This window comes from Betta splendens, chromosome 12 (genome assembly GCF_900634795.4).
Source record: "Betta splendens chromosome 12, fBetSpl5.4, whole genome shotgun sequence".
Taxonomy (NCBI): Eukaryota; Metazoa; Chordata; class Actinopteri; order Anabantiformes; family Osphronemidae; genus Betta; species Betta splendens.
The window spans coordinates 4,247,501-4,257,996 of NC_040892.2; the positions used below are offsets into that span (position 1 = coordinate 4,247,501).

At 47.3% G+C, this 10,496-nt stretch overlaps 1 protein-coding gene across 3 annotated transcripts in view; it reads left to right on the forward strand.

Annotated features, from left to right (window-relative positions):
• Positions 1-10,119, forward strand: part of kcnn2 (potassium calcium-activated channel subfamily N member 2) — a 16,940-nt gene extending 6,821 nt beyond the window's left edge. For 2 of the 3 annotated variants that reach the window (XM_055513440.1, XM_029168960.3), the window contains exons 3-7: positions 1,720-2,138; positions 2,230-2,371; positions 2,450-2,560; positions 2,643-2,770; positions 9,051-9,208. In XM_055513440.1, the coding sequence (XP_055369415.1) occupies positions 1,720-2,138; positions 2,230-2,371; positions 2,450-2,560; positions 2,643-2,770; positions 9,051-9,075 (825 nt within the window). In that variant the 3' untranslated portion in view covers positions 9,076-9,208. Of the gene's footprint in view, positions 1-1,719; positions 2,139-2,229; positions 2,372-2,449; positions 2,561-2,642; positions 2,771-4,253; positions 4,263-6,710; positions 6,781-9,050 lie in introns of all 3 variants that reach the window. The other variant, XM_029168958.3, reaches the window with a different exon arrangement.
• The last annotated feature ends 377 nt before the right edge of the window (positions 10,120-10,496 follow it).

Consider the following 10,496-nt stretch of genomic DNA (forward strand, 5'->3'; position numbering starts at 1 on the left):
ACACGTGTCACTTGGTTAAAGGAGCTCAGAGCCTCTCATTTGATATGAACAACGGCCTCTGAAAGCTTAATTCATGTGCATTTTGTGTTTGGTGAGACTTTGATTGTAGCTTTTCAGCAGCGGAGCCTTTGTGGACGGTTGTAGCCATTGTTCAGGGACGTGTATTGGTGCTGCTTGATGGGCTGCGGTCGCTGTCAGACAGTATTTCTAGCAGCTGGTGGACATATTTGGCTCATGGGCGCTAATGTGAGGTTTGCTGATGCAGTGGTGAATGAGTGTCTTACAAACTGTCGAACATAATAGCATTAAATTTACAATATAGGTCACTGGTCCTACAAGCATCCGACCTCCCACCAGCACCAGCACCACTGGTTTTAGCTTCTACTGTATAATGAGAAACTTCAAATTAAACTAAGTGGAGACTAGTTGGCGTGAAGCCAAGAAGTGTGTGTGGGGACCTGTTTTTTTATTTCCTTTAGAATAAAAACTGCCTGCTCGACATATTTCACGTACGGCAGGTGAGCTGGGGAGGGAGCTGAGTGTTTTTTCTCAGTCCTCAGTTTCATTTTAAAGTCAATGTTTATTTTTGAGATTACCTTGTTCTGCTAGAGTGATGCAGCCTCTGAAAAACGGAAGTGAAACAAATTAAAAGATGAGCAGAGTCGACGACTGAGCTCTTCTTCCCCAGAGTTTCTTCACCACGCGTACGTTTCCATCTCCAGTAGTGAGACGGCGCCAGACAAAAAGCCGCCATGTGCACTTCTCCGGGCGTCCCCTTAAAAACGGTCCTCGGCCGTCGCGGCGAAAACAGCCGCCAGGAAGCCGCGCGCGTTTGTGCTGACGACAACGTTTGGTGAAATATCTGCTGCCAGCTGTGACGGCCTGCACACAGACAGAGGGGCCTTGAGGTGATGGAGTGGCCGGAGAGCGGGAGCAGCTGTGGGGGAAAACCAGCGCCGAGTGTCAGGGAGAATTATTTGACAAATGCAGAGATACTAATTCTGTTTGATAGTATTTAATCTGCAGCCTCCGAGCAGGAAATATAAAATTCTCAGAGAGGACTTAGATTGATATAATGTATCTGCTACCATAAGCATGATCTAAGATGCCTGTGAACAAGCTGATGATGGCAAGCATGGGCTCAGCCATTAGTTCGGGGTGAATACGCTCAGCGGTGAATCCCCATCGCTGTAGATTGGATTGAAAATGATGAAGAGGAGGCAGAGAATGACGGAGAGGAGGGAGCAGCGGCAGAGGTGAGCGTGTGAGGAAGCTGCACTCTATGACAGGACCGGGTGGAGAAGACTGATAAGGGCTGCTGAGATCCACCCACACTGCAGTCCCCGGTGCGACGGCCCACCTTCTGGTCAGGGTGGCCAGGCGACCAGGACATAATGCTAATGTGGAGGTGGCAGATGTTGTCATCAGTAAAACACTTTGAAGCTGAAGATGGCTGTACGGTTTTGTTATTCATAGAGGGTGAAGGCAGCGAGAGAAACCGGCCGAGGGGAGAACGTGCGACAGGAAAAACAGCTCCAACGCCCGGCGTCCGATGGATTTCAGTCCGTTATGAATGGAATTGATCTAAAATGCTCAACGGAGGGAAAGAAACAAAAGCTAATGTCTCTAAAAGTGTGACTGATACAAATATGATTTATCATCTTGAGGCTATTTGTGACTCCTGGTTTAATGGCTCTAATCACTTCCCGTTGCCCGCAGCTCTTCATGGTGGACAACGCGGCCGACGACTGGAGGATAGCCATGACGTACGAGCGCATCTTCTTCATCTGCCTGGAGATCCTGGTGTGCGCCATCCACCCCATCCCAGGGAACTACACCTTCACCTGGACGGCGCGTCTGGCCTACACCTACGTGCCGTCCAAGACGGACGCGGACGTGGACATCATCCTGTCCATCCCCATGTTCCTGCGGCTGTACCTCATCGCCCGCGTCATGCTGCTGCACAGCAAGCTCTTCACGGACGCCTCGTCCCGCAGCATCGGCGCCCTCAACAAGATCAACTTCAACACGCGCTTCGTGATGAAGACGCTCATGACCATCTGCCCCGGCACCGTGCTGCTGGTCTTCACCATCTCGCTGTGGATCATCGCGGCGTGGACTGTGAGAGCTTGCGAGAGGTGATCAGCATGAAAAACTGAACCCGGGCCTTTTTTTTTAGTGCACGTGGGTTGAGGTTAGTCGACCTATAACATCAATTATTTATCACAGGTACCATGACAACCAAGACATAACCAGCAACTTTCTAGGAGCCATGTGGTTGATCTCAATCACGTTTCTTACCATTGGATACGGGGATATAGTCCCAAACACATACTGTGGGAAAGGCGTCTGCCTCCTGACAGGCATCATGGTGAGAAGCACATAGTGGTTTATGATGTCAAGCAGCTCCCAGGCAGATGCTCCTCATGTCTGTTCCTGTGTTTCACAGGGCGCCGGCTGCACGGCGTTGGTGGTGGCCGTGGTGGCGAAGAAACTGGAATTAACCAAAGCGGAAAAACACGTCCACAATTTTATGATGGACACCCAGCTAACAAAAAGAGTACGTGGGCGGCGCCTCGGTCGTTTCTGCAGCAAGGTTCTCGCTTCCTGCTCACGAATATGCGTTTCTTGTGGCACCTCAGGTGAAAAACACAGCTGCGAACGTTCTCAGGGAGACGTGGCTCATCTACAAGAACACCAAACTGGTGCGGAAGATGGACCACGCCAGAGTCAGGAAGCACCAGAGGAAGTTCCTCCAAGCCATTCACCAGTAGGTACCACGCGACGAGGGGAGGGGGGGGGGGTTCATTCACCAACCTGAAATCTGAATTGTTTGACACCTGTAGCAACAGCTTAACCCAGGGCACATTTAACGCCTCACACCACTGGACAGGTGTCATAAAGAGCTGTTCACAGACACTGTACGCTGGAGGAGCGTGTCAGTATGAAACGGACATAACGTAAGAGTCTAGAGGACAAAGCCCATTTCAATGATCCTGAAGTCTCATATTGTTCCTGATTTATCCCGCGTTTTGCTGTCAAATCGGCTCTCGTGGCTCTTTGGCTCAGTCGGACGTCAGGCCGGCCTCAGGCCTGACATTTCTGGGTTTCTACTTTTCTAGGGGCCGCTCAGATGCTCACCTGTCAGCTAGTGTTTTAGTGGGTCCCCGGGGACCCGCGACTGCTACCTAACTGCAAAACAGTATCGATTTTAGCGCCGCTTCGCTCTTGTTTTTCCACAACCTGCAGTGCTTCAAGTGCATCTAGTCTGTAACAGGGAAATAATTTTGTAAAAATAACTAGATCAAGTAACTCAATGTACAATAATTTGGTTATGCAGCTCTGTAATTAGGTTAAGTGTCCTGTTTGTGTGTTTATTTGCTTCCCATGTTTTTATGTGTACGGGTCTTTGTGGTCTCCTGTGTTTGATTTGCTCATGAATCTTTTTAATGTACATTCGTGCTCTGCAGACATTAGGATGCTTAATTACAGGGCATAGGAACGCATCAAGCGTCTGCTGCTGCAACCTGCATCTAGATGTGTGCACTTTAATGGCCTCTTGTCACGGTTGCTTTGTCGACTCATTACGTCCTCGCTGTCCTAGTCGAGCAATTTGCAGCGGCGATGACAACGTCTCGCGTCCGCCTCCTGCTCCGCAGGACGGCCTAATATTGGAAGTCCCTTGGAGCTAAAGCTAAATCTATACAGACCCCGGTTCACTGGGGAAAAGTCACATCCTGCTCAAGAACAGCGTGCTGATACCTTTGGTTTGTCCAGAGGTGGTGTGTTCAGGGACACAGGCTGAGCTGAGACAAAGCAGCCTCACTCGTGTGAAGGGCTGCAAAAAGCCTACGGCCGAACCTGCCCTGTCTCGAGGCGATAGTCAACGTCCCGTCAGACGCCAGCGAGCCTGTTTCCTCCCACGGTGTGGAAGTCACTCACACGTCGTTATCGGCCACAGCTGAGGATGCAGCAACAGCTGCTGAACGGGGCCGTAGATGCTTTGAGGCGCTGTTTGTGATGGGGAGCGTTTACTCGCTTATTGTTGTTCTGATTTGCTGAATGGCTGATAAGCAGGGCTCGCGTGGGATAAAAGGGATTACGCTCAGACGGTCGTCAGACGATGAAGGTTACAGCAGCCGGACTTGAGCCAGCACATTTTGCCATCTGAATATGTTCTCTGATGTTGTAATAATTCATTTGTCTACCTCATGTTTCCTTTTTTTCCTGTTTGTGTCAACACAATGCAATAGAGCTCGAAAGTAAGTCTTCGCCTCACACGTAGATGCAGACCTGTTGTGTGCATGCATAACGAGAGCTTGTCCTCCAACCCAATAATGTGACCAAAAACCAACGCTCCCTCATTTGATAAGTGAAATTCATGCCATGACAGCGTCCCGACGTTTGCTTCACGCCACACCGTCATAATAACGCCAGATCTCTTCATGCTAGCCTCTGGTTATCGGGCGTCTGTTCGCTTGAGTGGCGAGTCAATTTGATAGAACGCACCACAGCCTCCCATTGTCACACATATCGACTGTGCGTTGTACTGCACAAACCTTTCATGCCTTATTTATAGGTATCAGACATTTACAGCACATTGTAAACACACCCACAGATGCACATCAAGTGAATTTCAATTATCAGTGATGGAGGGTGTTTTTCTTTCCATTTCTGCATGGATGTGATGAGAATTTGATCTTTAATCAGAAAGCCACTGATTAAACTCCAATTAACTGTGCCTTCCATACCGAAGGATGACAACTAGAGCTCTACAGCAGCCAGGCCCGCAGTAGCACCAGCTTATCATTTATAACCTGCCTCAGGTCATGTTGTACAGCTCATACAAATCAGGGCTCGGGGTCATCTTTCGGCTTGTGGAACCACCGTTAACTCCAACATTTGCAGCCACATTTCCTCCGTTTCCCCGCCGGACGACACTGCTCTGGTTCATGCTAATCAGGGGAACACGCGGCTGTCACGCATCTCCGCGCTAAGAGGAATTAGCGCAGAGATGACAGCGATAGGCACCGGTGGAACACACGGAGGCCGTTGGAGCGACGCTGTGTGGCTGCGCCGGCATCGTGTTGCATGTTGTGTGTGCGATAACGCCCCGCAATAACAGCTGCTAAGTCGAGTGTCTCGGTGCCGTTTCCCCCTCGGGAATCCCGTCCGCTCCCGTCCGCAAGGTTGAAGTGGGAATGAGGGCGACGAAACAGGCAGTGAGCGCTCGTTAGCGCGGTGATCAGTGGACTGGAGAAACGGGAAAGTGACCTGAAAGAAAGGAGGGGGCAGAGCCACCGTCGGCCCCCGGGGGCCACGGCTGAGCGGCAGCTACAGCAGAAGTACATGACAGGCAGTAAGCTGTCCATTACACCCGAGAACCTGCATTTTCTTTACACAATGAAGTAACAGGGCCGACGACAAAGGAAGCAAGTCCGGAGGGTAAAAAATATGGCGCTGCACTAACCGAGATTGGCCCAACAGATTTAGTGGAGTATTGAAGAGCTTAGTGCAGCCGTTTCCCCACTGATGAATTGCAAGTAGATTTAGAGTGTCCGTTCAAAAGCGCCACTGCCCACGAGGAGTGATTGACTGGAGGAGAGAATGGAGCACGGGCCGAGCAGGCCTGACCTTGTGCTGCCCCACTCCCCGACCCCACGCGACGGCTTCTGGTCGTCCAACTGTGAAATGTGTAGTTCTAACAGGTCTCCCATCAACTTCGAAACCATTGAACATTAATGGCCGATTATCTTTCGCCATTTGGGGCAAACGACCTCCTTGTTTTTAATAATCAATCTGCTATTATGCAATAGTTTCTCCCACTTTCTCTGTGGAGCTTGTCCTGTGCCCAGCCTCTCTGAGGACTTTTTCTTTAGACTCCTGTGGCACCCTCTGTTGGTTTAGCCTGTCATCTCCGCTCCACATCTGCCTGTCTTCAGGAAACAGAAACATGAACCTGCACTGCATGAGAATGGGTGCGTGTCAGCTAATTAGCACAATCCCCAAGGGCCCATTAAATCTCCTCTCAGTCTTCATTATTATTTGCCTCCAGGTCCACGACTTAACGATCCCCTCCCACTCGAACTGCATTCATGTCTTTTAGTTAAGGGGTTTGTCTTTACTGTGATATCAAAATCAGAAACATGGGTCTTATGTTGTTGTTGTGTCATGTAGTATGTGTGGGTGACTCCGGTAAATTAATATTTGTATTTTAATATCTTCAAGCCATGGGTGGTCTAAACCCTTGGCGTTCTAGAGCTGCCCTGAGGCCATTTAAAACTGCGTAGGAAATGTTCAAGCACATGTTATGAAGTTGGTAAGTTTGATTTTAAAATTTGGGGATTTTTGCAGACGATCTGCAAATACAGCCCCGGGCCGTTTTTCCCATTTTATAACCTCTTATCGCTTGATAGGTGCCGTTTACTGTATGGGCGCTGCTCTCTTACCCGGTGTTCATGCATTGGTTGAGTGGGACGTAGAGCGGGTCTCATTGTCCTCTGTGGCAGCTCTCCCCTCTCCGTGATCTCCTTTCCACTTGCATGCAGCTCAACCAATCAGACCGACCCCTGCAATCCCTGCATTCTCTCCACACATCCTGTGCATGTCCTGGGAGTGTCCTCCGTGCGTATGCCTCTGTGTGTGCACAACGTGACACAGACAGTCATCCCCGCGTTAATCCACTGGGTTCTGAATGGTCTTGTGTTCAGATTGAGAAGTGTTAAAATGGAGCAACGCAAGCTGAATGACCAAGCAAACTCACTAGTGGACCTTGCTAAGGTAAGATAGACTAACAGTCTCCTGCTGCATTGTACCTTAGGTCAGAATACTATCCTCTGTGTGAATGAATGCAATGCATGCTGGGTAAGTTAGGCTTGCTTTTTAATACAATCAAAGTCTACAGGTGTCAAATAAACAGACAGGCTTTCCAAGGGTTTATTAAAAATATATTTGTGTTATGATTCTGGTTGACTGCACTCGCCTAAGCTTTGAATCTTCTGGGTGTAAAATAATAACTTTGTTTTATTCTAAACTGTAAATATCCATCCCAGGGATGCGTTCTCCTGAAAATTACTGAATGAGAGTAACAAGAAACACTTGTGTATGCAAAATCCAGTGCATATCTCACTTTATGTGTGCTCCGATGTTCGTCTCCAGATGCACTAAACAGAAGTTGACAAACCTTAGGGAAAGACCAGGCAAGGCGCCAGCCTGACGCAGCAGAAACAGTAACCTGGGAAGGGAGACACATTGTGATCTGATGATTCAGCCAGAAGCAAAGGCAGAGGGAGAGGAGACAGAAAGGCATTGAAGGCGTTCAGTAGTACACGGCAGTCAAAGTGGATTCAGGCCAGCGTGTCATGAATGCTATATTAATATTGCCCAGGCGCCTCGTGCTATAAAGCCGCGCAGAGCGACAGGATGCTGCTCTGAATAAGGTTCCACTCCTGTGGCTCTTTTGCTCTGGAGCCATAAGAGGGCGGTGATGCCACAGTCACTGCCTGCTGTCAGTGGATGATCAAGATCACCGGCACATGCGTGGCCACTGCAGAGCGGCGTGAACCTCCTCAGATCATAATCTGCCCTCTTAATGCTTATCTGTGCTTCTGTTTGCTGTGGTTATTTAAAGAAACGCAGGTAACGCACGCCTTTAACATTGCTTCACTGCAATTATTTTCCTCCCCTTTTCCATTCGAGCTGAATTACGCACCGCTCTTGCTCTCTTCTTCTGCACTTCTTTTCCAGAAACGGGTGCATAGTCTCAGTTTGAGGTTTAGTTTGGTGTAAAGGAGAAGCTATAATAACCACAGATACTCATATAATAATTATCCACCATCATATTCATCCTTTATTCATGTACGCTCACCACTTTAAGGATCTATTTTTTGTGCTGTACTTTATTCCTTCTTCTAACAATACAGATGAAGCTTTTGGATACAGTAACGCTACCAAAGCCATGTTGAATGTCTTCTAGTTGTCATGTTGAGTAGTGGCCATGCGACTTTAGTCTGCTCCGATTCACATAAACAACCCGTCCCATTATTCCCACCTTAAGTCAAAACAGGACAGGCCAAGTGATGGATGGCATCACCTCTGGGCTGCCAGGGATTATTAGTCCTTTGCTGAATAATATTTCTGAAAGCGCCCTCCAGCAGCATCAGTTCCACTCCTCATATAGAATATGACAGATTTCTCAGTGCGCTGTTGACTGTTTTTGAAGACTCCACCTCTGGAGTTTCAAAACAGCAGCTGCCGTGCAATATTAAAGGTCTGCAAGCAAATGGTTGATGCATCAAAAGAGCATCATGCAAAGTCAGCATCCACTTTTGCTGCCCCTTCAAGGTCAAGGAGATGATGCTTGTGTGCAAACATAACCTGTCATAAAGGTTTTTACATACTTCTGTTCTGCACCTGCATTAGGTTTTAAACAGGCCATATACTGTACACTTACCCAAAACTAGCGCAGCTAAACTAATCTTTTTCTATAGCAATAGTAGCAAAGGCAATTAAAAGCTGATATACGGCGCTGGAATTCTAATTAGTGCAATAAAGTGGATCTCTTCAAAGACTCTGTGTTTCTAGCAAGCAAAAAGGAAACATGATACAATACATTCCAGTGACTGCGGATGTTGTCCTCTATCTGTCACAGTGAGGTTGCTTTTTTTAGGACACACTTGAAACATGTGCTTTAATCGTTTGTGTGTGTGTGTGTGAGTGTGTATATGTGTGTGTGTGCGTGCGTGCGTGCGTGTGTGCGTGTGTGTGTGTGTGTGTGTGTGGCAGTTAACAGCTGCTCTTCTTGTATTCTGTTAACAGAACAGGATGTATGAAGAAATGGACTCCTAATGTGGAGCTTTTAACTGTTTCAGACTGGTCTGATAATGTTGTACACGTTTACTTGTACATTTACTGAAGTATTAAATACCATGAGTTTGTATTCATTACGTGTCCTAATATTAGACACAGGCACACTTTTCATGTTAAACACCCAAAATAACACCAAGTTGGAAAATGATGACGTTAAGTGTGTTTTCTCTCCCCCGCTCCAGACACAGAACATCATGTATGACATGATATCGGACTTGAACGAGAGAGGCGAGGACATGGAGAAGAGGATTGCTCTGCTGGAGACGAAGCTGGAGACGCTACTGAGCAACTTGCAGGCGCTGCCAGGACTCATCAGCCAGGTCATCAGCCAGCAGCACAGAGACTTCCTGGAGGTGCAGCTCCAGCCTTATGACAAACACAGTCCCGAGCGCTCACAGTCAGTGTCCCGACGGAGATCGTCCTCCACGGCGCCGCCCACCTCCTCCGAGAGCAGCTAGAGTCCAAGGGGAATCCTTCCACAGAAGACTTTTGCCATCATATGGCTGAGTTGCATTTATCGTAAAGCCTTATGGTTTCAATAAATAATATCCGAAATTCTGATGACAGAATCCAAGACACTGGGGACAAAGCATTTTAGTGGATAACTTCATGCTGTTATGTGTTTTTTATTACCTCAAAAGATGTTGTTATCCTTGCTCCAGTGATATGACCACCAATAATGGCGTGTCCCTCAGTAAACACTAGGAGGCCTATCGATGGAGCTTTCATGAGAACTCTTCTCCATCTCTATGCAGAGGTAGCTAGGTTTAAGTGTGAAATTATTGCACTAAAATAGTGCTTCCCACAGACTTTGTGCTTCTGCCGGCTTGATTCAGTCACTGTGTTCCTCAAAGCAAACTGAGGAACCACAGAGAAGTCAGTCAGGGAGCATGACAGTGATATTGAGGAAAGTGCTATGTTTGATGGACTGGAGTGAACCGAGAACACAAGGCAGATGAAAAGCGCTCAAACACACTGTCACTCAGAGATAACTTAAAGAGCTTGAAATGAGGAACAAAGCATATATCTTTTAGGTTAGAAACAGCATCAACTATAGCAGTTTTCTTTTTGCAGAGTGCCCTGATAGAATGACTATTTTTGGGGCGACAGTTCAAGTAATTTAATCCTCTAGTCAAAATGAATGCATCAGAATCTGTACTTGCACTTACTTTTTAAACAATGCACTTCAATGATGACTGACATATGATATAAAGATGCGTTGCTCATTAAAAGAAGAACATTTGAGATGTTTGGGCATGGGTTTATTATTGTCAATTCTCAAGTTGTGACTAATGTTGATGAATCAAGTCAAAGCCAATTTCTGTTATTCACAAAGAAGCATTAACTTAAACCTGTGGCGACCTACTGAAATGTACTGAGTGATCACAATAATTACTCCTTGTCTTGCTGTGTCTCACCTCCTGTTCTTCCTCCCTGTGCTATTTATGCTTCCTGACACCCCAGCTGGGCAACATGACATGCTAAACAACAATTTGGTGACACTGCATCTACCTTTTAAAAAGAAAATGCCTATTTTTATATAAACTGATGAGGACAAGCACACCTCCTACAGCTCCACAAACAACGATGGGGAAGTCAGAAACGACAATATCAGCATATCTAGCATA